The sequence below is a fragment of the Apteryx rowi genome, unplaced genomic scaffold (assembly GCF_003343035.1).
Source record: "Apteryx rowi isolate R43461 unplaced genomic scaffold, aptRow1 scaffold_390, whole genome shotgun sequence".
NCBI lineage: Eukaryota > Metazoa > Chordata > Aves > Apterygiformes > Apterygidae > Apteryx > Apteryx rowi.
In genome coordinates, this window is record NW_020450419.1 from 1 (window position 1) to 27,819 (window position 27,819).

The 27,819-nt window shown below is 42.9% G+C and overlaps 1 protein-coding gene across 1 annotated transcript in view; it reads right to left on the bottom strand.

The window, feature by feature from the left end:
* Positions 1–8,483: 8,483 nt before the first annotated feature.
* SYN3 (synapsin III) overlaps positions 8,484–27,819 on the bottom strand; it is a gene marked incomplete at its 3' end in the record, with an annotated part of 150,809 nt that continues 131,473 nt past the window's right edge. The window contains exon 6 of the mRNA XM_026074587.1: positions 8,484–8,546. Coding sequence (XP_025930372.1) covers positions 8,484–8,546 — 63 coding nt within the window. The remainder of the gene's footprint in view (positions 8,547–27,819) is intronic.

Sequence of the window (27,819 nt, forward strand, 5' to 3'; positions counted from 1 at the left end):
AACCTGTTCTTCAGCTTCAGGTCTTCAGGAGGAGTAGGAGCCTTTCTCCTCCCACGAGCAGTGACCAGTTTCCAGCCTTCTTCTATGGTGTTATGATGTACCTTTTCACATAGCACAGAGCCCTCTGGCAACTCCACTGCTGTGGGGGATTGGGACTCCTGGAGCTGTACAGTCTCCGAGTCTGTACAGTTGACCTGTACAGTCTCCGAGAACACCCTGTCTATCTCTTGCTCATCTTCTCGGATGCTGCACAGCCCACTGACCTTCTCCTGTAACTCCCTTACCTGACGACACAACTCGTCAACAGCAGCACACCTCCTGCAGGATCCCCCCTGCAGGATCCCCCCAAAAGAAGAAGGAGTCCAGGTCTTAACTTCTCCCTTTGCTGAACGCAGCGTACCCCTAGGCCTCCTCCCTTCTGCTGTGGTGGAGAAGACCTGTGAGGGTTGTGGTCTCAGTGTTCAGGGCCTGCTGAGAAAAAGAGTCGAGGTAGACTACATTTGTCCGTGCAAGAAGGAAAAAAAAAAAAAAAGGAAATAACAAAAACAAAGAGGAAATATAAAAGACGCACGCTGTACGTCACTCAGGAGGAGCAGCCTGGCTCAGGGCTTTGCTGCTTCCCTCTGTGCCTGAGCAGGACAGAGCGCCTTGCCCGGCTTCTTGGGGCTGGTGGCAGGGCGAAGCGGGCACGAAAGCGCCAGTGGCGGTGAGGACGAAAGGGGCACCCCCTCGCTAGAGGCGCCCCAGCCTGGGGAGGGCTCGCAGCCTCTTGGGATGGGGGCAACGCAAGCCATGTCGAGGCTGGGTGTTTTTGTCACGCAGATAAGAGCAGCGCTGGGCTGAATGACATCAAGCGAGAGAGTCCCACCCAGATGAGGTGATTGCAGGAGGAACTTGATGGGCAGGCGACGCTCTGGATGACGACATGTTCTCCCAGACCCTTTGGCAATAGGAAAAGACAAAAGCCATTATATAATGACCTACTTGGAACAAGGACATGTGTGGGATCCGAAACAAAGTGCTGCGCTTGTGCAACAGATTTCTCTGGGCCCCAGCTGAAGCACTTGCATTTCCCTCTCACGGACATTTGTCCCAGAGGTAGAGGAAGGGATGCCGCTTCCTTTGCAGGCTGGAATTAGACCAGGTTGCTCTTACTCGAGAGGAATTATATGTTCTTCTTGTCCAGCCAGGCTTTTCCTCAGAAATGTGGGGTGTGAAGGAAAAGAAGAGTCCATTTGTTCTTCCTCTTCCTCCCTCCTTTCCGCATGGGGAGAGAGTAGAAACATATGAAGGTGTTTTTTTCCAATGGGCCTGGGGACTTTTGACTGGGTAAATAGGTAAAGAGGTGGGGTCTTACAAGAAACATGAAATAAGAAATGAAAACCAAAGGACACTACTCCCACAGAGGCCTGGTACACAGGCCTCTGGAAATAGCTCTGCCATCTTCCCTGACCCATGCCGGAGCCCTTCTTGTGGGCTTTTCAGAGAGAAAGCACCTCACTGAATTTCCCATTTAGGAGATCATGGCCCTTATTTCCCACAAGGCATCAAAATAATCACCCCACCAAAACTGAAATCTGAGTTGTCTTTTGTTAATTGTTGGAGCCGGCCAAATTTGACAAAATAACAACTGTGTCCTGGGTTAATGCTGGTTTAGTCCAGGATACAGTTATTACTTCATAAACAGGAAGCACTCAAGTTACAGTCAAATTAGATTTATTCTCCTGTCTTATCTATCAAGTCCACCATTTTATTAGCTTTCTACTTTTACATTTTTTGTAATTCATTTCCTCCTGCCTTGTAACCCTTTTACACGTCAATAAAATATCCATTCTCCTAACAGGAGAAAAAAACCTAGTGATAACCAAAGCCAGGGTGGATGCGGTGTGACGCCAGAAGGCATTATTTAAGACAGGATCATTAACAATCGTTCTAGAGCAAACAGTTACCAATTTACCTAATGAGGGATAAATCTGTCTCCTAAAATGGCAGGCTGGCCAAAATGAGAAAGTGTAACAAGTGAGAAAAGTTGGAAAAATCAACAGGAAGCCATTTTTCTCTCTTTCTCCTCTCCCCCCCCCCTTTTTTTGCACCCTTCTTAGAATGAATACAGTATCCCATTAGCTGCATAGAGGAGTGCAAACAGTGAGTGCAAACACAGCCCTTGCCCTATGCACCTGTTTGCTTAGCTGTGCTGGCTGTTTGATCAGCAATAGACTCATTCTAGAGCCATCAGCTGCTGTTTGCTATAGAATTTTAGTGACCTGTTGTGAAGAGTTTGGTCCAGTGTGTTGACAAATGCCTTTTCTGAGTAAGAAAGCTCCCTGGGATAGTCCTGACTTCCATTCTGGCTTTCTTCTCTAACCCCGGTACAGTCTAGTTCCCCAGCATGCTCCCTGTTGCTGCAGTGGGGAGGGGAGTTTGGAGGGATCTTTGGGGACATACTCACACAGATGTGACTGTCCTTTTTGCCTGATGGTGGCATTTTGTGGGCTGATACTATGTGACCTGCAGCTGGTGCTCATTCCTGTCCCTCTCTTTCCCAAAAGACATTAACCCTGCTGCCCTAGCCTGGAGAGTAGCCTGTCTGGGCAGCGCAGGAGAGAGTGGAAGACAAAGAGCAGAGGAACGAGCCCTTCCTGTGGCTGTGCAGGGCTCTTAGCTGCTCAGCCACAAACATGGGAGAAAACTGCAATAAACATTTCTGCCTCATCCCTGCTGCATTTCTGAGGAGCTGTGGACCTTCTTTGGAGGCCTTCAGGCAAGACAGGATTTGCAGGGTCCTTAAAAACCCACCTTGGATATATCCAGGACAGTATGAGCCACCCTGACATCTATTTGAGCACAAGTTCTTGCAGTGAATTTCTGCTTCTTGCAAGAATTTCTGCTTCCTCTGTCTCATAGTTCCCAAATCTATTGCCTGTTGCTCTCCTTCTTGTGTAGTCTTGTACATCTCAGCAGTTCATGGAGATCAGGATCCCAGGGCTATGGCACTCCTCTCTCGTCTTTAGCCTAAGCACTACAGATATTGCCTCACTGTCCCCTTTTGCTTTCATTAATTATGTGGCCACATGAAAAAATAGCCAGTCAGCCAAACTGGCATAATTATAGTAGTCCACCAAGGCTACCCTATTCTTACCTCTCTGAGTGTCATCCAGAGTTAACTCTGCCTCACAATTTAAACCCACACTACTTCAGGGATGGCTTGCAGAAGCAGTTTCTGTATCCAAATTGGTATTAGAGGCAGGTTCAGTTAGAAGGTAAGTGTAAAAGGCTGAGCTGGGGCAGGGCTTGGCTCTGTGGTGTTTAACTGTGTCTTGGTAGGCTTGTGAAAAAGGCACTGTCTGAGTGTTTTCCTGCAGAGCAAATTGCATGACAACACAGAGCTTGTGCTTTTTTATCCATCTTGACCTGCTCTTAGCCTTTCTGTAGTGACTTTGCCATTTTAGGACAACTAGTCTCCAGAAATGGCTCTGCACAGAGGGTTTCCTGAATGTCTCCTTTCTTCTACCCTGCAATTAAACTCCCCTTCTCAGAAAATACTAGATCCAACCAACACACATTCAGTTTAGGCCTAACTTTGACTCACCTCAAAATAATAAAGATACAGCCGAGTCTACATTTTATTATTAACCTCAAACTGAAGTTCTCCAAGTATTTCACCGTCTTTAATGCATTAAGCCTTATAATCCCTACTAACTTTCTAATGAAGAACTGTGGTCAGCCATATGTCTTGGCAGCTTTGGTCCTAAGTACCCTGGATCAGTCACAATTTTCTGCATCCAGGAAAAGGTTACAGACTTATGTGCAAGAAACTGGGACGTTCCTGCTATTTTCAAGATGGGTGGTACCTCCTCACTTATGAGTCAGTGGGAATGCAGTGATTGGGCTGCTTTGTTGTGAATGTTGTATGTCAAATCATTATTTTTCCTCTGTAAAAGAAAATATTTGTTCCTTGACAAACCAAGGCAGCCCTTTTCCCTTCCTTTCCTCTTTAGCACACTGGATTTTCAAAGCTCTCACTTTTAGAACATTCTATTTCCAGTCCCAAGAGAGACAAGGTGACGAGTTGTCCTTCCTGATAAAAAGCTTGTGGTATTTTTACATTACATAGTGGCTCTGTTTAGTTTGCACTATATTTGTACAAAAAAAAAAAAAAAAGAAGTCTTACCCATCCAGTAAGAGAGAAAATAACTCTGACCACATTATTATGAACAACAAGTTTTTCTTCTACAATGTAATAAATTCATCTGAGCCAGGATTTGTACTGGGGAGGTGTTTTCATAATTATGGGGCAGGAATGGATAGAAGGTGGCTCTTAAACTGACCTAATTAGAAAAGTCTAAAAATAAAGTAAGAGTAGCAATATATATATATATGAGCCACATGAATAGGAACTGTTTTTCTTCTCTCTGCGATTTGGCAGTTAATTCCTTCCCATGATCTGATCAGGAAGAGGTGAAGAGGCTCTTTGAGTGAATTTGCAGTGCTGGGCTCTGTTCCTGGGACACTTTAGGGTCATGTTAGCACACAAATTGCAGATATTAACACACTCAGAGCTTTATTCCTTGCAAAGGGCTCTGGCATTATGATGTCTGAAGTCAGGAAGAAGTGTTATTCCTTTCTAACTCTAGTGCCCACTCTACTCAACAGAGACCCCCCAGCTGTGTCTGGGGTTCTAGGATTCCAACAGGCTCAAACTGCCCAATGCTTAAAAAATGCCTCCATTTCTTACGAAGTGCTGGGCAAACAATAGTTCGATTGTATCCTGGGAAGGATGTCTTCTCTCAGTGTCCATCCATAGCTTCCCTGGAAGAGTTCTTGGATACTCTTGCCCCATGAGCCTGGGGAACTTAAACACAGCATGAGAAAGGTCTTCCTCTCCTGACTCCATTGTAAACCATTTTTCTAAGTAATATTTCTGCTAATGTGTCTGTATTGATACTGTATTGGACAAGCTCACTGGATGAGCTTTCAGCGCCTGCCAGAAATGGGGTGACTACAAATTTTGGCAGGGGGATAAAGGCGGTCACAGGAAGGGCTGAGGGGCATATGGCTGACCTGTAGATGAGTAGATTGTCTGGGGCCCCTTTGTCTCCCTGGATGAAGGCTTTTCTTGGTGCCTTTGTTCAAGTCAACAGAGAGGCTGTTGCTTCTGGATTTCTTAATGGAAATTTCAAAAGATGCTTTTTATTGCAAATTTATTTTCTTCATCTTCAGCCACACCTTACATGCAAGTATCACTTGAGAAGAGGATTTTTATCACTAATGGTATGCTGCCATCCCTTTTGGTTCTGACCTTGAATATTAACTGTTCCTCATACAAGATAATGATAGTCAACAGAACCTGTTTCTTACAAGTTCTAACAGAGTTATTTTTCAGGAACCTCTATTCACCCCTTTGTTTAAAAATGTGGTGAGTGAATTTTGTGAAAATGTGAAAACGAAGGATATGTGAAAATAAAAGTCTGGCTATTATATTTATGCTCTTTCCAGGCATTATTATAAAATAATAAATGCTCAGCACTTTTTATAGCACCAAGAGCTTTATGAACATGAATTAGCAGTAAGTATCAGGTAATTGTTATAATCCCGCTGGTTTATAACACAGAGAAACTGAAGAAGAGTAGTGAAATGACACAATATCCCTGTGAGTCAGTGGTGGAGCTTTTTGGGGAAGAGGCCTTTTCTTTGTCCTGATATTTTCTGGCTCCTGGCCACTACCTCAGTACAAATAAAGAATAACAGTGTCTGGACTTCCTGTCTTTGCTCATTCTTCTAAGTCTTGGTACCTCCCATTACATGTGATTTTATCGTTAATAAAAAGAAAAATGTAAGTACTTCCTTGACAATTTCTCCTGGTAATGAGATTGTAATCTGAATGCTCACATCCTTTGAAGCACCCATTACAAGTATAGGTACATGGCTTGCTGTCTTGGCATCGTTTGCTGCAGTAAGTACTATTTTTAACACTCACGTGTACTTTGGCTAATAGGTTGGTTATTTTATCCTTTGTTTCTTCACTTAGTGCTTTTGTACAAAATATGACCCGACGCAGGTGCTTTGTTAACATTTGCTCTCTTAGGCTCATCCAAACCAAAAGCAAACCTCTCTCTTTCCATATTACATATATTTTACAGCTAAAGACCTGTTATTTCCTTCTATCATCGCCACTTCTGAAGACCAATGCAAAGAAATCCTTTAGCTGTCTGCAATCTCCTTATCATCATTGATTATTGCTTTTGTGTTAGAATGGTTAAAATCACCATTGTGTTTTCTGGGAACTTTCCTTTTCCGAATTACTTAAAAAGAGTTTTTTTATTATTACCTATGGCTGTTGCTTTTCCAGTATGTCCATAGTTCTGCTTATCTGTATTTATCTTGCCATTTTCTGTGGTTTCTTTCTGTTAGCCCACTTTGGGCTTGAACCCCATTGTCTTAAAAATAAAATAAAATTAATTCTTGTTACTTGTCTTTTAAACCAACCAACTTGTTCTTTTTTTACTTTCACTTTCTCTCTTCTTTTTTTGCTCTATGCGGTGAAATGCAGTGGGACTTCAATAAGACTAATTTAATCAGTCTCAATTTTCCTTCAGGCTGTTTGTGGCTGGAGAAGGGCCCAAACTAAAACCATAAGGTCAACAACCCTTCCTTCTCCATCTACTGAACAGAGCAGTGTTAAAACTCTACGCCCAAATCCACATCCAGACTTTGCTAGTAGTCCCTCATTTCATAATGGGCTAAAGTAAACTTGTCTTCAGACCAGTTCTTTATTCTAGGATGCTGGCTGTCAGCCTATCTTCATTTGGAACAACTTCCTACATAACCCCCTTGTACTATTGCATACAATTGTGCCTGGAGTTGAAAGAAACCCTCTTCCCGTATAACTCGTGACAGCAAAAATCAACCTCATTCAAGAATAAAAGGTGAAATAAACAGGGAGGTAGAAGAAGATCTGGTGTCTACTACAGAAAATGACAGCTGAATATTCTGCTGAGAGAAGTGTTGTCTGGAAATACTGTTTAAACTGGGATATTTTCCTCTGATTCTGCCCCCACTTCTATAGCCCCCTGAGGGGCCTTTGTGCACATGAGAGAAACGTGAAGCCCTCCCCATGTTAAGGTGAAATTGCAGAGCAGTCAGAGAGATCCAAGATTACAGTTAGACCAAGATAACCCCCAGGGCCTCAGGGAGCTTGAAACCTTTCCTCAGGGGGAGAGTAAGATTAGGTCTTCCTCCTGGCTTGTACTGGCTTGTCTGATTTTGCTAATGAAATCATTCTCAAGGACATGTTGTGGACAGCACGAGGCTGTTTGCATGTACTGTAATGCACTGACACCTCCGCCTGTTTAATATACGGAGTTCCAACATTTTAACATAGTTTTCCTGCTTATTTAAATGCTTGTTCTTTGATGCTGAAAGCCAACTCCATCACTTGCCAGGGATCTGAGCCCACTTCCTCTCAGGCTGCTACCAGCCAGACAGGGGAACATTACAGCCCCTGCAAGAAAGATTATGAGAGCTTCTGTGTGCAATCCAGGAAGCCCGAAAGGACTTCTTTTACCAGAGCTTGAGCAAACAAGCTGTACCAAGCTTAGGTCTGGCATACCCATATAAAATTTTCAGGCAAAGAGAGTGTGAGGCAGCGGGAAGAAGGCCTGTTGGCTCTAGGGAAACACTGTGACAGATATATCTCTTATGAACTTTAGGTACCACCCATTTGGATTCAGAGATGATACATCAGGTTTTCCTGCTTCTGGACAAATCATGTTTTAGGCAGACAGAGCATGGTTTGATGAAAGGTATACGCAAAAAGGAGGAGGCTAACATACAGCAGGAAGGTACTGGTGTTGCCTCATTGAGGGGAGCCCAACTACCCCAAGAAACAGGAGCTGCTAATTCACTGGGGGAATAAAGATCCCAGGGAGCCTGGGAAAAACAAACAGGTCCTTCTGGGCAGGGAATTGTTTTTCAGGATCCCTTGGCAGGCAACCAGCCGCTCTGCTTTGTAAGGTCTTGTTCTTCCCCACAAGGAGTGAAAAAATAACTGAAGAGTTCCCATTTTATTGAATAAAGTCACTGTAATGTGCTCAAAAAGACCAGTGCTGCTACTCCTCATTGTGAGAGCTATGGGGTGCAGACTAGCTGCACATTACAGGTGCTTGAATAAACAACATTACCACTTTCAGGAGAGTATAAACCATATAAAATACAGGCCTAATGACTTCAGCCCAGCCAGCTTTTCTCTCACTATCCATAAACCCTCTCCCGCATCCCAAACTGTCTCCAACCCCATACACTGCCTGTCTTGAGTGAGCAACAGCGGAGGAAGGCCTTTTCTCCCACAGGAACAGCCAGTGCAACCCGGATAGGCTGTGGGGAGCCCCTTCACTGGGTGGCCACATGCAAGATACAAGTCACAGGGACGCTATGCCATATATATATCTGTTTCCTGAGCTATACATATTTTTTCTTTTACTTACCTTCCCCATTCCAGCGTGAGCATGTCCCAGCTTGACCACTACAGGGAAATTCGGGGTTGTGAGCTGAAAGACAGAAGAAAGAACTCCTCATTAGCATTTATTTCTAGCCATTGTATTTAAAATGGGTTATTTTTATTTAGTAGCTTTTATCCCCTGCCTGGACCCTGGTGGGAAGAGAAAAAACTCTTCTAAGGTCAAATAAAGATAGTCCAGGTGGTAGGACAATGAGCAAATGGCTCTTCACAGGGCTCCATGTAATTCTGAAATGGAGGCCAGGCAAAATTCCTCAGATTTGACCCGCTTATGCTGCCTGACAGCAGTAACCTCAAAAGCCTTATTTGTATGTGAAAAAGCTGCACCTACAGGCTTGAATATGTGAAAACTTTCAAATGCTGAAAACGTTTCAATTGTGAGAAAGAAGAGGGTGTTTTTTTTTCCACATAGACTGCTTTAGTCTTTAAAGTGAGTGTAATCAGTCCCTCACCAGCTCCTATTCCCCTCCTGTCAGCAGTGGTGGGGGGGAAGGAGAGAGGGAACAAGGGCCAATCCTTGGGTACAACTCAAAAAGTCCAACTACCCATGAAGCCTCTCCCTCTCTCCTCTAACTTTGAGGATGGGTGTAGGGAATAAAAGAGAACAAAGAAGGGTTGGGATCAGCTACAGAAATAGAAAAAATGATGTCATGTCTTCTTCTTCCTGGCTTATGTGGTGTTTACATTGGGCAGGATCCTGTCATCTGAGCCATGCAAGAACATCTTAGTACACGTGCGAGATTTTATTCAACCAGGTACTTGGGCAGCTTTAAGTATCCCTGCTGCCTTTCATCCCCCAGTTTCATGCTCATGTAGGGATTTACCCATACAGATCAGCTGAGAGAGAAGTTGCATGGACTTGGAGGAAGTGCACATATTATATGGGACAGCATAGTACCAGGGCTAGCTGGTGGGAGGATGTATACACTGCACCTTCCCTCCATACCATTTGGTCTGTTTCTGCATCTGTACTTGACATCACCATCATCTCCATCTTGTCCTGTACTCCTGCTGCTAGTGATCCAAATGTTTTCTCTTCAGCATGTAACAAGTTAAATATTTTATTGCATACTTAATTTGCTTTAGAGAATTTTTTTCAAGGAACTTTTGTCTTTACCTAAATGCCTGAAGCAATGAGCTCTATTCATTAAGCAGTTAACCTGGAGATCTGGCAATGGGAGGGAGTTGAATTTTGACAGATAAATGGCTCTCCTATTTGCTTAAGTTTGAGAATAGATAAACAAATTGTTCTTGTGCTAATTACCAATTGTCTGTATGGACAGGCAGGCGCTATGCCCTAAAGATAGAACCGTGCTGCTGTCTCCATCTGTGGCAGATTGCTATAAATAACAAAATCAGTAATGAACGCTGAAATGTTTTGCTATTCAGCTGCTTATGTAAAGAAATGTCAGAGGAGAGGGAAACAGTGCATCATGTTCTCAAACAACCGGTGTCACTCGTGAGGACCTTCTTCTGGCAGAAAGCTAAAGGATCCTCTTCAGACAACAGAATGGCACACTTGGCTGCAACATGTCACAGTTCTGGTGCGGGCAGTGACCAGCATCCACTATTTCAGAGGAAGAGGCAAGAAACTGTGATAGGTGGCTGTCCTAAAGCTCAATAGTTAAGAGAAGCATGTGTCCAGGCACATGAGTATGTACTCAGTTTCCCCTTCACCTCTCTAATTCATTGCAAGAGCTTGAGACTTAATTTATTACTGGCATTAAGTGAGTCAAAAGGAGGGCTGCACCTGAGGCTGACTGAAGATAGGGCTATGGAAGGACTGCGCCAGGCCTTTAATGCTGAAAGATGAAAGGTAACCTAGGAGTCAGAGCACCTGCTTAGGATCTGGGAGACCTGGCTCGCTTCCCGGCTCTGTCATCCATGCCCCATGCACATTGTTTGAGCCAAAGTACTCGCTAAACTGAGCCTCTGCTCCCTGTTTGTGAATGAAGGAGGCCAGCTGTTCCCTACCACACAGGAAAAGCAAGCTGCATGTTGTGAGGCGTTCTGATACCCTGGCAAGGGGGCCAGAGAAGTGTGCTGCATAGATAGGGCTATATCACCAGCTCAGAGCAGCCTGAGACAGGAAGCAATCTCTCTGTTGTCCCGTCTGTGTGCCCTACACGGGGGTTTTGCTGAGGGAGCCTGGCTCGGACGTGGGGCCTGGGAATGGGAAGCATCTGTTTTCCTGTGTACATGCAAAGAAAGTTTGGGATCCAATAAACAACCCAAGTTTACTGCTGGCCTGATAGGAACCACAGGCAATGACAAAGTTCTGCTAAAACCTCTCCCCTTCTCTTTGGTTTGGGGAAACGCTAGCTCAGCTTTCTTGGTAAGGCTTTGCCTTGTATTGTGTAGCTGTGAGCCTGAGCATGCTGGAGTCACAAGCTGTTTGGGCTGGCCGTAGTGCACAGGGCTTGGGATGAGACACAGAGCCAGACTCTGGACATGTGGCAGCCTCGCTGGGAAAGCTGCAGCTTGCGAGAAATGCTGGCACATTGTCTGCCTGCAATCTGTCACCCTCTGAACCCCACGCTGGATTAATTTACACATATATGAACCTGTCTTACACAGGAATCAACAAGAGAGAGCAGCAAATATACTTTTTATAATGGGTTTATTTAGTGATAACGGAGTGTCCTTAGTGTACACTGAAGTTAAGTGGAATTGAAAATTCTCAGTAGTCCACAAGGACAGGCCCACCAAAGCAACCAGTCCATAACCACCCAAAATGGGAGTTAGGAGGCAGTTGCTGATGTGGTGTAAGCGGGCTGAACTCCAGAGCAGTCGATGGAGCTATTGCCTGTTTCCACTAGATTCTCATCGGGACCTGAGTCCTATTTCTGTTGCTAATAAGGTGGCTAGCCAGCATACTTGGAAGCACACTGATGGATGAGGATGCTGAAGGGAGGGAGGCTATATTATACATATGACTATGAGGCAATTCACACACATACCCACTGAGAAATTCTGGAAACAGCCATAATAGCCGCAAGAGCAGACCCTCGAGCTGAGTATTTACACAGGCTTAGTCATAGATTTCCTGGGAAAGAAGACTCTTACAATCAAAGAATAACACTAAAGTTTAAAAAGAAAAGCATGTCTGTAGTGAAATCATGCAAAGAAATAAGTCTGTGTCTTTCTATGTGTTTGTTTATGTTTTGCAAAGGCACTCTCAGAGAAATGGGGAAAAACACTTTGATGGTTTTAAAATCTGCATAAATTGTTGGCAAGACTAGTGCAGATGATGCCCAGTGGGTTTTGGAATGGAACTGTGACACTACAGCTAGCTCAGTGATCAGACACAGAATGTTAGTTCATATGCACAGCTCAACCCTTTGAATTAAGATCTTATAAAATTCCAAGATGTTCTCACATGAAAGCAAGATGAGATGGCAAGGTTTACATATGTGTCTAGGCCTTGGCACATGAATTCTCCTGTTTAGAATCAAGCAGGAGTTTGAATCCTGAATTAGAGTCTCAACAAAACCATCTTTGGTAGCAGTGAGGGGAGAGTCATGACATATTTCCCACTTATGACATTGGGGTCCAAAGCATGTCATTTTAGCCCCTAATTTTAAGGGCTATGCTCTGTTTGTAGTGTCACTGCAAAGATAACTTTGCAGTTAATCAGTATTTTGGCACTGAGGTGTAAAAGTGAGTGCTGGTATGCATATATTAGTCTCTGTTTGAAAACACGTGGCTGTAAACTATGACACTTTACCTTACTCTCTGCCTCTCCTTTCCAACAAATAAAGCAGTCTTGAATACTTCTTGTAAATATATGAATATTTTCTGTATTTATTGCTGGTGGAGAGCAGAGTTAAATACAAATGAATTTGCGTAGAGTTATCTTAGACAAAAGCTGGTTTATCTCATTATATTTTCCTTTTTTTGTTCTCCTGCAGCCCTCAAGGGAGATGCTGGTGTTCTGTCTGTGATTTTGTATAGTCTTGTAGTCTATAAGCAATGCAGAATGCCTCTCTTGGTTTCCTTCTCCCATGCTTAGTTTTGTATATTAGTTCACATTATCCATCTTATGGGATGCATTTTCAGTTCCCAGTGTTCCTCTTTCTCCTGCAGACCCTTTCCAATAAATACTGAAATGTGTAGTCCAGGGCTCAGTGAGATCATGAATGATATTAGGAAAGTTTTAGGGAGATGGGAAATGAAAATGTTAAAACTCTAGTCTCTTGGCACTAGTATTGTATAACTATAGTGTCTAGTGTCTTCAGTCACGACTGAAGCCCCATTGCAGAAGGTACTGTAAAATTTTTACTTCACCCTGCCCCCAGAAGTAATACTGTGAACTTTTAAAGCTTTTGTATTCTCAAATTGACCTTTCTATTCATTTTGCTGTCTTTACTTGCATGATGACAAAGTCCATTCTGGGTGGATACCTAATGGATTATTGGAATGTTGTTAATGCACTTGAAAGCTAAATGATCCTGATATGTGTTGAAAGTAATGTATGTGGCACTTGCCTGGTGTCAATTAACTTGGAGGAGCAATGAATATATATATGATTTCCTGTAAAAGCAAACAAGCAAATTCAAACCTAGAGGAAAGTCATTATGTCATGGTAAAACGTCATTATGCTTATGGAGCAATCTTTTTGAAAATCTGAGCTAAAGTTCAACACGGATTGCGTGCTGGCTTGCCAGACATGGGAAAGTCAGGGCTGTATAGTGAAATGTGGAAGAGAAGCAGTATTGTTCCCTATTATTCACCTATTCATTAATGAGCTGATGTAATCACCAACTCCATGCAGAATGGCTGACTTGAATTAATACTACAGCCATATGGATGTTCGTGGTGACCAGTCCCAATGAAAGACAAGTTCTTCCTCTCTTGTGTTTATCAGATTAGAAATAGTGTGAGAAGCAAGCAATGATGGGAGAATATATTGAATAATAAAAGTTGCCAGCATTAACATCTGCGCTCTTTTACAGACACATGCTGGATTCCTTTAAAATACACACGTGTGTTTTCATTACTGCATTATAATTATAGAACAATGAAGAAAAATTCATTAGATGGGGGAAAGAGGGCCTATGCTTCCAAGCCAGCTGAAGTAAATCCTAAGAAAGAGTAGGTATCCTCAAGGGTCTCCAGAAGAAGGAGGAGATAGGGGTTATCATGAGAAAAGCGCTGACAAATTTCTGACAGGAGGAGTTCGATAACAGCTAGATCAAGACAGCATTGTATAACACAGGACGTGAAACAGTATGGTGGTTGATAGATGGGATGCCAGCCAGAGTAAAACAGTGCACCTTCTTACAAAAGAGGAGACAGCATCTCAAATTCAGATGGGACAAGCTTTATTGAGCTTGGGTGATGAGATCAGTGCTGTGGGCAAGATGGATGATTTTGACTGCAGTTTTTGGGTAATCTGTAGGGGAGGCTTGTAAAACCAAATGGAAATAGACTAACACACTTTATACAAAGTCCTGTGAGGCCAGAGGCCAGAGTTTTCGCAAGTGAGCGCAAGAAGATTTTAGAGGTGGCATAAGGAATGGGCAAGAATGAGGCTGTGGATTACAAGGTTGTGGGAGAGAAACAATATTCAATAATATGAAGGAGACCTCAGAGTTGCTGGTCTGGGCATTTGTGAGAGCTATGGGAGGACCAGGAATGAGTGTGAAGCAAAAGGTTAGATTTAAGATGCTTCAGATGGAGGGACATTTACTTATTCCACTTAGCAGTGGAGCTGTGACCTCTAGCTTCTGATCACAATGAACATATTGGGTAATTAGAGGATATCAGATTGAGATACAGCAATAATGAATTTGTGATACTAATTGAAGTCAGCAATGGCTTAGGGCAAGAAGATCCTTCAGGGTGGTAAAAAATTATCTTTTAATCCTATCATTGCTGTTAAAAAAGATGACACAAAACCAGAAAACCCAGCAGCAACATGGCTTAGTCCCCAAATCCTCGAATAAGCAAACCACAAACCAGTGTTCCAGGGCTCTTAACACTTGCTGTGGTTAGAATAGGCCATTGAAGTGGGTGTAAAGGGTTAAGCATGAAGTGGAACTTTTTGTCATTAATTTCACCTCTAATGTTACTTTAACTTCTCTATTAGTGTTGAGACAGGATGCTTTCGGGTTCCCAGTGGTCTCCCTCAGCATTTGGAGGATAAGAGTGTGAGTATTTTATGTTCTTCTCATTCCCTTGGAGTTTCAAGTGTAAGAATTACATGAACAAATCCAGACAAGCAGATGCTCAGCAAAAGAAATACTATTGTCAGTGGGGTTTAGGCCTATATATATTCCCCCCAGCATATTTACATATGTGTGTGCATGCATGTATATATGTGTGTATATATATATATATATATGTACACACATGTGTATGTGTGTGTTTGTGTGTGAATGCCCACATCTAGCAGTTCTGGCCAGAAAATCCCTATTGACACCTCTTGAAATACAGGCAAGTCTTTCAAAGGGTGTTATGACTACACAGAGAGGTTTAATTTCTTAATGTGTGGTGTTTGCTGACCCAGGAATGCATTTTGCAAGTGTAGTTGCCTTTAAGGAAGCCTCCTGTATTTCCTCATTTACTAGGAGTGTGAATACCTCCTCACACTCTTGATGTTGAAGACCTGTTTGAATACTTTTTTTCTGGATGCAATAGGAAGAAAAGAGGAAAAGCAGAGTTTTCTCTTCCCCACATCCCCATCCCTGACCTGAACTGAGTATCTTTTTGCCACATTTTTCTCAAAATAAACCATTCCTTTCCGAACATAAACATACTGCAGCAGAAGAGATGGTGAACACCAGTGGTTGACAGGGTGGGAAATTCTCTGGGATTCTCTTTTAATGGATACCTTTGGGTAAACTGGAGTGCCTCAGCTGTGGCAGAAGATACAGGAAGGAAACAGAGGAAGAAAAACTCCAGTTATTCTGGAGTTTTCAAAGCCATCTCTCTTCCCAGAACTCCTAGAGTTCATGAGGTACTGGCTGACAGAGAGATCTTTCTTCACTCAGAAGGCTTGACTGTCCCTTTTTTGGGACAAACCCTGAGTGCTCACTGATTTCAAAATTAGCAATATGGGGTTTCTTTGGAAAGAACAAAACTTCCCTGAACTTAACAGTGGAAAACAACCATCAGCAACAGGCACCACAGGAATAATTAAGCCTTGCTGAAGCTGATCATTCACCTGTTAACGGTAGTCTCTTACCTCACCTTGCGATCAACTGCAGATGCTTTCCTGCCTCCAAAGAGCAAAGTGAATATTGTTCAGTAGTGGGAACACCCCAGCTTTTACACAAAGTGCAGCCGCATACCTTGATGGAAATGTTCAGGAACATCATACTTCTCTAAGGGCTTGGTCATAATTTCACAACCTTCCGTAGCTCATTTTAGAGTGATGCAGTTATACCAGTGTGAAATAAGAAGTGGGCCCTGGGCTTATTAGTCCATCCAGCAAGCAATACTCTGCCTGATGAAGAAAAGGCTCTGATGTTTTAGTGTAATTCTCATGCTGTTGTAAATGCAGCAATGACCCTGCGTGCCCTTGGCTGACATTGTCATCTCTCAGACATTGGCAGGAAGAGAGCCACAAGCAATGAGCCATGGATGCTGCCTTGCAAAGAGTACAGGTACTATGGTCCACTGGAACATCTGAAATACCCCCTGGGCTCCTGGAAGCTGTTGAGCAATGGATCGCTGCCTCCTTACTTCTTACCATTCTTCATCACTCAGAGCCATAGAAATAGCAGCACAGAGAACCAGGCAGTCACAGTTTGACTTTTCTGAAAAATTCCTGTTTTATTTTTATAACTTTTAAAAGTCCATGGGACCAGCACAGCCAGTAATCTTGATTAATGCTCCAGAGTATAAGCGACTTTGGACATAAAGAAGAATAAGGAACATGGAAAGTGTCACCTTGCAGCTGGCATCTCAGCCTATATCTGTACTAGTAAATTAAGCAATGCCATTGCAAGGTCAATGGCCCTGAGTTGTCTATACTGTTAAACTGTTAGACTGGTCTCTAGCATATTCTGACTCAAGCCAACTAGCATTCTCCTAAACAATTTGCAAGCACAACATGGAAAATAGCATGAGCCTGGAGCCATACCCAGTAAGATATTTTAGACGTTAAGAGAGTTGAACAGTATAGATGTGGCCAGACCATGACAGAGTTGCCAGAGAATGGGCCTGGCACTGTATGGGTTGCTACTGTAAATGTAGCCACAGTTTGTCTCACAGGGTTGAGCAGCAGAGTAGCTTTTCTCTCACATTATGCCCTATCTTTTATGTTCGCTTTCATATTAGTGGGTTTTTTTGATTGTGCAGATGGATGGTCTATCACATGCACAATAGGTTAAGGCTACTATACGTTATAACATTCTCATCTGATAATTTCTGCTGACTACTTTTTTTTTCATACTGAATTCATAGTGACTACATTTTTCACATACAGACACAGACATTTGCACTCTATTTCTTTTATCCACTGACTTGGAAAGTCAGGTATTACCTCACATGAGAAATGTTTACGCTATGGGCCCAGTTTGTCCTATTTTACAGCCAGATATTATTTTAAGCTCTTTGAGCCCTCATGCAGGAATCCTAATACCTCACTTATGTGGCCTGGCAGTGGGATACACATCCCCTACTTTTTGTGGTCATTTCAGCTATCTAAGCCATAAATGCAGTGAGAAAAGGGTCTCCAAAGGCCTTGTCCCATATAAGTCCCATAAAAGCCAAAGTCCAATAGAGTCTACCTCCTCCATTGACTGCACATGGAGTTGAACGCTGGAAGAAGCTGTTCTGAATGCTGAAGTTGTGGGATGTTTTGTAGGCACCTATTGCAGGTGGGGTCAAGTAAGAACTTTATTCTTTCTATGCTCTCATTCTTTTGCTTTACAGTTTCAAGTTTCTTTCTCCAGATAATAATCTTGTATGTTTATTTTGACTAATTTTGCCTTATGTCAGCGACACTGAGGACATAAAAGGCAGACATTGTATCCTATGACTGAATTATCTCTGTGTCTCTTGAGATTTCTTAGGAACTTTCAAATTACATGTTTTTGGTAGGAAAATCCTATTTAGTTGAGCCAAAAATTGTAGGAAGGAATCTATTTCACCTTCTCTCCAAATTCAGCAGTTGCTTGAGGAAAAAAAAAGAGGATTCCAAATTGAAAATTTCATGTTTCCAAAGCAGAAAGTTTCATTTTTCAATGATTTTGTGAATGAGCACTAATTATTTTTTTAATGCAAAGGGAAATGAAATACTTGAAAACTGTAAAAGGGAAGTAATTCTGATGTGCCTTTTATTTCTTGGTGTTTCATTTAAGAGGTTTTTTTTTTTTTTTGGAGACATTGGCTTTGAGATAAGGAAATAATCAGAAACCTTGAAACCTCTCAAGATGATAGGAAAACCTTTTCCTACCCAGGCCTTAAGGGCACGAGAAGCCCACATTGGCACCATAGGGGTATTTGTCTCCCTCTTGTGGCTTATTCCATGAGATAAGATATAATCTTGTTCCAGCTGTTTGCTGAAGCAATTAGAACTTCAAGTGAAGTGGAAGAAATGTATTCTATGGGTTTCCTGCAAGATTATCCCATATGCAAACTTTGGCTCCAACCTGCTTTGGCTGCTTAGAGAGAACCAAGTTTGCCATTCAGAGCCCAAAATGGTAGGGGAATCAAGCGGGCTCCACAGAGGACATATGCAGAGTTATTTTCAGCTGGAATTGGCTTCTGTTTACTTCTTCTCCAGCTGTAACAAGAAAGGGGCTTCTCAAGTGAGCACACACAGAGGAAACAGAAGAAACCACTGTGTGGATCAGCCTTTTTCATCTCATAACCACCACCTCGGTCAGCGGCATTCTTTCCGCTGCTGAGCACACACATTGAAGTATCACAGGCTGCAGCATCCAGGAATGGCAAGCAGCAGACAGCAGAAAAATTCCATTCACAGTAACACATAGACCCTCTTCTTTAGGTTGGGCAAGCCCAAAGCAGCAAAGGATGCTGTGGTCTCCATAAGCCCACTCCATCTGTTTTGTCTAGAGAGAAAGGGTTCGCCCTTTACTGGAAGAAGAGGTGGAGACCTGAACTGATTTCATCTGTGAGGCAATATCTCCGCTTCTCTGGGATAAATGAGACAAATGTGAGTGAGCTGATCCACACCCAGTACAGGAAGGTATTTATTTGTTTCTTTCCCAGGCACATTACTTAGGCTGTCATGGGATAGGGGTAGGATTTTGGAATGTGGGTAGAAATCAGCACGGAGGTAAATGAGTACAGGCCTGAATGAAGGGCATTGGGCCAGCTGTGGGAGCTCAGGCCTGGAAGTGTGGGTGAAATAGTGTCATGCATAGGAGATAAGGTAACATGAGCATAGACACAACGTACCTACTCTATCTGTTACCACTGAACGTGCTGTCATTCCATCGCTGCATGAACACTGTGTTTACTTATAAGCAAAATCCCAAACTAGTCCAGAAAGAGGTGTACTTGTTTCCTCTTGACATTTCTACCTCTTTTCTTCCCATCTGACTCTGTGCCATTACAATATTTTTGAAAACTGATTGCTGAAGGTTTTTTTTTTACAGCAATGGCATGTAGTCCTTGCTTCATTTCTTATGGTGATAATTTCAGCACCTCAGAAATACAGCAGCTGAGCTTCTCCGCTGACCTTCTGTGCTGCACAAATATTTGTTGTCAAAATGTACAGACCAAATTGCAAGGGAATGGGAAAGAGCTCCTTTTAAACGGGAAAATATCTTTGCACTCTCAAAGAAGCTAAATCATACCTCAGCATGTTTAGGACTGCTCAGAACCTATCAGATAAAATTTATTCTCAGAGGGGAGAAGCCAGTTGGGCTTTCCACTTTTTCTTGGGTTTATTTCTTATATTCTGGAATTAAAAAGAGTTTTGTATAAATTCATCCTTGTGGACTTCTCGAGTGATGGGTTTTCACCCATCAGTTGTGGGTGGGACAATGAAGAAAATGTTCAAAACTTCCCATGCAGAGGTGGCTCAGCTAACCCCATGCTCAGAGAGTAGCAGGTGTCTGGGCTACGTGTGTGTGTTTTTGGGCTTCAGTAGGGAGACATCTCTGATACTGGACCTTGACGACAGGGTACTATTTTATATGCATTTTTTAGACAGCACTCATTAGCTAAATTAGTTTGTCTGCATCATAAATGTAAAGCAGCGCACACTGGATTTGTCTCTAATTGTGGCATTGCTGTGGTGATGGGTTACAGACTTTTTTTTAAACTTTCTCATTAGTACTTAGCTTTAGGCATTTGTGAGAAACCACAGCCTCCAAAAGCTCCCACTCCTGTCCTCTTAATTTTGACTCACAAGGTTTTAATGGATGAACAGAAAGCAAAGAAAGCCTTTGGTTCTCATACCATTCAGCAAACCTCCAGCTGGCACTGGCATTGTTTGGGAACCCTTGTGGGGATGAAAGCAAATTCTGTACAGATGTGGCCTCTTCTGAGACTGCTCTTTGAGGCCTGCTGATTCTCAGAACAAAAAGCACGTGAGGAGGGTGACTGGCAGGGAATTTCTATGGAGTGCTCTAAGTGAAGTTATTTTAAACTGATCTTGAATCACACAGTGTTTGTAATAGTACTTGACAGGAGGGGTTCCCAAAAGCATGAATGTTGCTCTGACCCGTTCTACCCAGTGAATTTTTCAGTAACCTCAGTGGGATCGGAGCTGGCATATCTACCCCACACTGTGTGGCACTGTGTGGAGATCCCCAGAGCAATGGAGAACTGGGCCGATAGGCTCATGAAGCAGGCTCACCAGTTTGGAGCTGGGAAATGCGCAGTTGCATGAACATGGTAAACTTGCTCTGGAATGATTTATGCAGGGACAGCTCAGGTGTTTCTGTTCCCAGACTTTTCTAGGGAGGGAGAGAGGGTTTAGCATACATGGATCTGGCTGCTTGAGTATTTTTGCACCTTGGTTTCCATCTGCAAGAAGTTAATGGGGTGAAGCCACCTGATTGGGTATCTCTGCTTGCCATGAAGCCATGCTCATGGAACACTTCCTATCCTTTCTTCCTAAACTCCCTCATGTAGGGAGTTTATGAGGCATGATATGCAAGCCCTGCCCCATGAAAGGATTAACCAGCTCTCAGAAACTGGGAGTGATAAATAGGGTCCCTCCTGAAACAAATCCCACTATGTGTACCATGGCTGATTAAACTGAGACCTTGGATAGTAAAACTGTAACTGGGGTGGGAAATCTGATTACATCCATCAATCCAGACATCTGACTTCATGTGGCTAATATTATCCTGAGCTCATCACTATGGCAGCATGGCACCTTTACATGTAAAGAGTGAAACTCTGGCCACACTGAAGGCAATGGGAGTTGCCTCATTCGTTTCAATGAGGCTATGGTTTCTCTTGCAATGTCTGTTAAAGATCATTTACCTCAAATTCCTCTCCCACCCTGAGGTATTTTGACAATTTTATTGCTTGGTTATACAACTTTTAAACAATCCTGTGAGGATGGCCTTTTGCACCCAAAGTTGAGGCCTACTGAGGCCACAGGAGGGCAGCTGAGAGGCCTGCGGTCATTCAGTTTATGATGTGAAGTCCCAGGGAGACGTGGATTGTAGCTGCCCTGAGGCAGCTCCCTGTGGTAGGGAGAAGTAAGTTCCTCCGGGAACTTGGAGCAGTTCCCAGCCAGCTCTGAAAGGGGGGAAGCAATTCACCATTTCTTCCCTCTTTACATATGTCTGTGAGGTCTCAACCATTAAGATGACTTCTTAGAGGTGAGCAGAAGGGTTTACTTGCCAGATATTATGTTACGTGTATAAGGATAGACCTTTTAAGATCTAGCAGGTATCTGAGCCAACCTTTGCACTGTAGCATACCCAGTGATCAAAGGGCCTGCCTCAGAGCTTTGCGTAAAAGCTTCTGACAGATGTGGAGTCTGCTCCTTCCAGAAATCTCAGCATGCCCTGCTCCTTGCCTTCCCTGGTCTCTCAAGCACAGCCCATTCCTTCACATGGTGCCAGCTGCTTTATTGTTACACATGGGCCATTTAGGAAGCGCTATGACCCTCACTCACTGTTCCTTCTAGGGGACGTAACTCCATACTGCGCCAATGCTGGCTTACATCCATGGGTCTAATTTGCCCCAAAGTTTCCATGTTGCCAAGGTAACAGTAGGAGAGATAAATCAGTTCTATATGTGATTTCATTCTTTTATACCATAAGCTAATTGCTTCCTTGTACCACAATATGTTCCAGCTGTTGGTCTTTATCTGTTTCTGGGTTTCTTCTGTCACTCTGGTGGATGGGTAATTTAGAAATGGTTCCCATATTTCCTCCTTTACTTCAAAAGGAACAAGAAAACAAAAACATCCACAGGCAAAATCTGCTTGCTCCTATACTATGTTTCTCCATGTGAGAGACTCCAAGATCAAATTCCCTAAAACATCACTCTCAAAAGGGTTATTTTGCATTTGTTGATGCAGAGCAGAGCTTCTTCCTTGGTGATGCTATATACATAAGAGCCCAGAATCTGTTGCAGGGCAAGCTAAGCTGTGCACTATGTAACAAATCCGACTTTAATCTTTAATGTGGTGACTGCTTGTCCAAGTTTACAAGGACTGCCTTGGCTCGGGAGTGAGAGAGAATGGGCCCCTTTATTTTGTTTGTAAATGTTGATGTGGTCCTTCCATGTCTCCATCAGCATAAGACAATAATTATATTGAATTCATATGCCTCAGAACCACCAGGCTGTTTTGAGAGGTGATTAGGTGGCTCATAGGACTAGATGGACAACAAGAGATCAGATTTCAGAGCTGCCAGCAATCCATGAAAGAGATGGTCTAAATGGATCCACAGAGGACCTGCTTCTCCAAACACAGCCTCAAAACATTTCCCAACACCCAAGAGCAAGCTTACAATTAATGTGCTTTGAAGATATAAGGTAGGATATCAGTTTTAATTATTTTCAACTGCAAATATGTCATGAAGGGAAGAGAAGAGGTATAAGGAGCTGCCCAGGGAGGTGGATGAACTTAGCAATGAGATTCAAAGCTGGCCTTTCCAAGTGCTATATTAATCACTGACTAAGTTAACATCTGACTTGCAACTTCAACAGAAGACAGGCTGCTGAGTTTATGGAAAGTGTGAGGGAGAATTTTTTCAGTGAATCTGGAGGAAGAAATGAAAGAGGAAATGGCTGTATGGGATAGGCATGAATTGCAAGTGAGCTGACTAAATGGGGTGAAGCAGAGTCTATTTGCTTTACTTCAGTGTGAATGTTATGGGAGGCAGATGCCCATGGAAATCCTGATCTTTGGTTCTTACTGCTCCTGTTTCCTGACTGCTCTCCTTTGCTTACAGCCTATTGATGGGAACCAGAGACATGAAGAATTAGATACCCAGGTGCAAACTGAACAAGCTCTGAACTTCAGTGACCTCTATTTCAGGCTCATTAGTCTGATCTGTCTTGGAAGAGTCAGCTGGTGACCAGAACTTTTCTCTCAAGGGACAGGAGGCAAAAGAGAGGTCTATTGCATGATGATGTTTTTCATGAGTTGCATCATGAAGTTTACGATGCTGTCGGGCAAATGTATCCAGCGATCAGCAGCGCAGATTTAAACTGTGCATGAAATTTTTATAATGAGTGGTTTATACTGACTCTAGATGATACTAAAAAAGCTTAGCACTACTGCTATCCTAGCAGTTTCTCACTGTGGACATGACCAGACAAGCGAGTGGGGGAATGGTACTTCAGCACTTTGGGTCACAGGCTGAGGGGCAGGCCATACTGCTAGCTTGGCTATGGGAGGTGAGTCATTTAGTGGAAGACTTTGAAGCACGCGGCCCAAAAGAGTCATGTGTGCTAGCAGCAGTGCAGGGTTAGAACTTTTCCTCTTCTGTGACATGACACCCCAGGCCCAGCTGGCCAGGCAGTCAAAGCATTGGCATGCTTTTCTGCAGGCAAATGTGAGTTCAGAGCCCACTTAGTGAACCTCCTGCTCCGTATGTCTTAGTTATACTTGCAAAAGATGGCCTTAGCTGGTATAATATATGTCAAGTAAAGAAAGGAGTTTTAGGCTGACAGAAGTGTGTCTACATCAGGACTTTGTGCAAGTAGGAAAAATCTAAGGCAGACCTGGCCATATACTGCTCGAGGGCAGACACAGGAAGCAGGAAGGGAGGAAGCCCCACAGATAGCTGCAGTTGTCTCTGGTGCTCTCAGGTAGAAATACTTAGTTAAAGCAACAGGGTCATTCCATCATGCATTACCTCCTCTTCACCCCCTTTACTGCAAAGATAGTCTGAGTTCCCAGAGTTGGAGATAGGAGGGATTAAATTTTGGGGTTGTAAGAGCTGATATGAGAAAATGATTCAGCTAAAGCCAGCACTGACTGAAAATGGAAGACAATTCCTCTGGTAATTGCTGTTCCAGTGATGGTAGCTTAGAGCAGTGGGCTTGAATGTATTAGGCATTGTAGCAATCCATAAGGCAAAAAAGAATCAAGCAAAACATGACTGGTGAAGAAACAGAAAAGCAGACATGCAAGGATGTGCTGGGGAAAGGGTCAGCACAAATGAGTATACATTAAGTCATCATAAAAAATCATCACTACTCTGAAGCAGTCTCAAAGCTAATCAGGGTTAGACCCTTCTAGCCTAGTGAAGCCTATTCTGAGATTGATTATTAGACACACAGAGATGTGAGAAACCCTGACAGTGAAGCAGGTCCTTCAGCCATTCACATGACACTGAATTTTCCCAGGCGTGCTGGCCAATTGTGCTCAAGACAGAGTTTCTGTCTTACCTAACCCACAGGCCTGGACCTGATCTGTAGTAAAACTCCCTATGAGATTTCACAAACTCCTTAGCTTAGATGAGGCTTAAAGATGCAATGAAAGAGCTAAACTCTTCTTGATGTCTGAGACTTCCAGAATAAAAGTCCAGGGTTTAGAAACCTGAAATCAGCATATGTCCACTGATGAAAACTCATTTTTGAGCATGATCTGACAGAGCTCTGACTTACTGCCTTTCTGGGTGTGGTGGAAAATATATTTGTTTGAAAAATCTGTGCATTGGAAGGCAACTTGCAGAGATTTTTTTTCTTGGAGACAAGATGACCGATTATCATTTTGTACAATTATCAATGAAACTTAGAGTATACAATGCCAAATGCTGTGTAAAATGAACCATGCTTCAAATTTTACAGTCAAAACAGACAAGACAAAAGAGAATTATTATCTTCATTTTGGGAATGAAGAACTGAAGCACTGGGAGATTAAATGACTTGCCATGAATCAAACAGGCAATCTGTGGAGAGTCAAGAATAAAATCCAGATCCCACTGAAGCAACCTAACCAGGAACATCCTTCCCATTGAATAGTTTAATTAACATAAATTAAGGAGCAAGTTGACTCAACATGTTTTTAATTTTACATGTGTACTTCAGAGAACAGGATAATTGCATTTTATTATCTAAAAATAAACAAACACGTTTGTCAGAAAAACAACAGACAGAGGAAAAACAATTCAGTGTTTTATTATATTTGATGTGAAGTCCTTTGTTAGGACTAAAACTGTGATGTGAAATGAAGGAAGATGGCAATGAATTCTCTCCTTCTGCGCTAGTCTATTAAAATTAAAAATAACCCTTCTTTTAGTTCTGTGCTGAGTGCCAAGGCTTTCTGTAAACAGAAAAGCCAAATGACAGATTCTTTTAGCATAGATCCTGTTAAATCTGCCACATCCTCAGTCAATGCAGTGATGTTCAGTGGGCAAGAGGCAGAGCTGAGACTCTGCTAGCACCTAATATGTGCATTTGAAAGGATCCAAAGATTGAAGGAGTATGGCAAGCACCTGAGCCATCCCATTAGCAGAAAGGAAAGATGAGAACAAGAGAGATACAATAGCAAATCCTAGTCAAGGGGAAGATGTCTTTTAAGCTCAACGAATCCTTCTACTCTTTGAAGTTGGCTACGCCAAGCTTCATACCCAGACAGCAGGGTGAGCATTCCTCTCTAAAATCAAGCTGTTGGCAATTGCTCTCCCCAAGGAATAGGCACGTACTGAGTGTAGGAAAGCTACACATGAGTGACAGTAGGATTTAAAGAGCAAGAATGAGAGAGGAACTGATTTAGACCTCATGGGAACATTCATGAAGCCTTGTCTACATGCAAAACGCTTGCACTGAATTAAGCTAAATTAATATAAGCCAGCTGGAGACTGATCAACAGGGATGGTGTTCACAAGCAAACAAGAGATTATTTGGCCTGGGCTGCATACCAGTCGAGGGCCTCATAGTCTTGGTCAGCACAGATTTATGGGGAAGGTCAAAAGGCAACAGCTCTTGTGGTACCCACTTTTGCATTGCATAATGCAAGCACAGCTGCATGTCTGTGCACCTACCCCTCCTAGATCCCAGTAACATCACTACCCAGGACAACACAGTACTGAGCCTGAAGTAACTACCCCTGCTGATGAGAATATATTAGCTGGAGTTTGGTGCTATGCTAGAAGGTTTACACATCTCCCAGTCAGCATGGAGCGCAAGCTGAATGACTGCAAGTCTGCCTGGTGCATCTTTTGTATGTAGATCAGTCTTTCCTATCTAGAGGTCTCTTCTGTAACTCTTTTCCCACAGTTAAAGTGAAACTAGAAAATTTGGCAGGCCCCTGGCTTATGTCAACAGAGCTAAACAGAGACAATACTCTCTTCCTATGATATTGCTACCAGTGCTACAAGAACTGGATTTTCACTGGGGTGGTTTCATGCACTCTTCTTGTCTTTCAGGAATGTCAGAAAAAATGTCAGTAATATTTGCTGCATCCAGAGTTACGTGTAAGATTGCATTTTGAGGCAGAAACTTGGCAAACTGGAATCTGGTAGCTGCATTCTTCCAGTGACTGCTCCTGAGAAACTGTGCTGTTCCACTCTGGTTTTTTTCCATGATCAAAGCTTGAAGACATTAAAAAGTTGAGCAATGTCCTGCAAACATATGTCCAGTAAATATAAAATGAAAGCTGATGCCCTGTTTTAACATTTTCATTGTATCTATAGGCTTCCATGGTAGCACCTCATTTTGGTGACTAGATGCCATTCACAAGGCAGGGAACTGTGGCTTTCAGGAATGCCCTGCCTTGCACACTGCATGTCAGGATTGATTCCACTGCTGTGCCCAAGTTCATGATACCCAGTGCTGAACAGCTGGAAATCTGAGATTAAATGAAACAAACCTCTGTCAGGCTCTTTCAGTAAGATTCTTCTCACCTAATATTAGACACCTACAGATTCTCACTTTTACATTTGCAGCAGACACCCTGGACTCTCTTTACAACCAGTGGGGAGATATTGGGGAGTTTAGAGCATGATTTCTCTGAACTGTTTGAGACATGCACCTCAGGCTGAGAATAACTGCTCCCTAGTAATATTTGCATTTCTCCACAACAATGGCCAAGACAGTGTTGGTAACCCAGTCTAATATATACATCTGCATTATACACATCTATACAATACACATCTACATTTGGCTAGGTGAATCTTAGCCCTTCAGTGTAAGTGATTTTGAACAATACCCTGGTGCACAGAGGTAAAAAAGGATAACTGGAGAAAGCTTAAACACTGCTTTGTTCTGTCTGCAAATACTGGGAGCAGTGCAGCAAGGAAAAGGAGGAGTCTGGTTTGTTCTAAGGGGCTGGAGAGTATTCTGCAGTGATTGTGTGCATGTGCATGGACATCCTGTGTGTCCTTCTGGCCTCCACTTCTAGTAGGTGGCCCTCCGTGATTGTGGGAAATGATGTTAAATGACTCTCTTAACTGAATGTTTCTAAGATAGTTAGAGGTGGCTTTATTTTTGACAGTAGCTGGTGCTGAAGTACTGGATGCTTCTAATAGTTTTGAATTAAGCCTGACATCTGAGGCTCACCAGGACACTGTATCACAGGAATTTGAAGAATACTGGCTTCCACGTAAAAATGAAACATGTGAACCATATATCATTAAACAGTACAATAAGCAGGCAAAACTAAAGCAAAGTTTGTGGTTGTTAGAGGGTTGAAGAGCCAGCCTCCTCAATTTTGAGGAGCTGAGTCTCTAGGAAGAGTGCAAACATGGCTGGAACCTGAGACAAAGCAGTCAAAATCTACTGGAAGACCCATAGTTATTTCTCGGCAATGCAATTCAAATTTGCCAGCCAAAGGAAGTTACCTAATCCCAACTGAAACCTACAAAAGATGCGCAGCGCTACCATGCTGTGGAGAATGCAGGCTGTTATAAGAGAAGAGACTGGCAGCAGAATGGTACACTGGGCATGGAGCTGCCATTCTC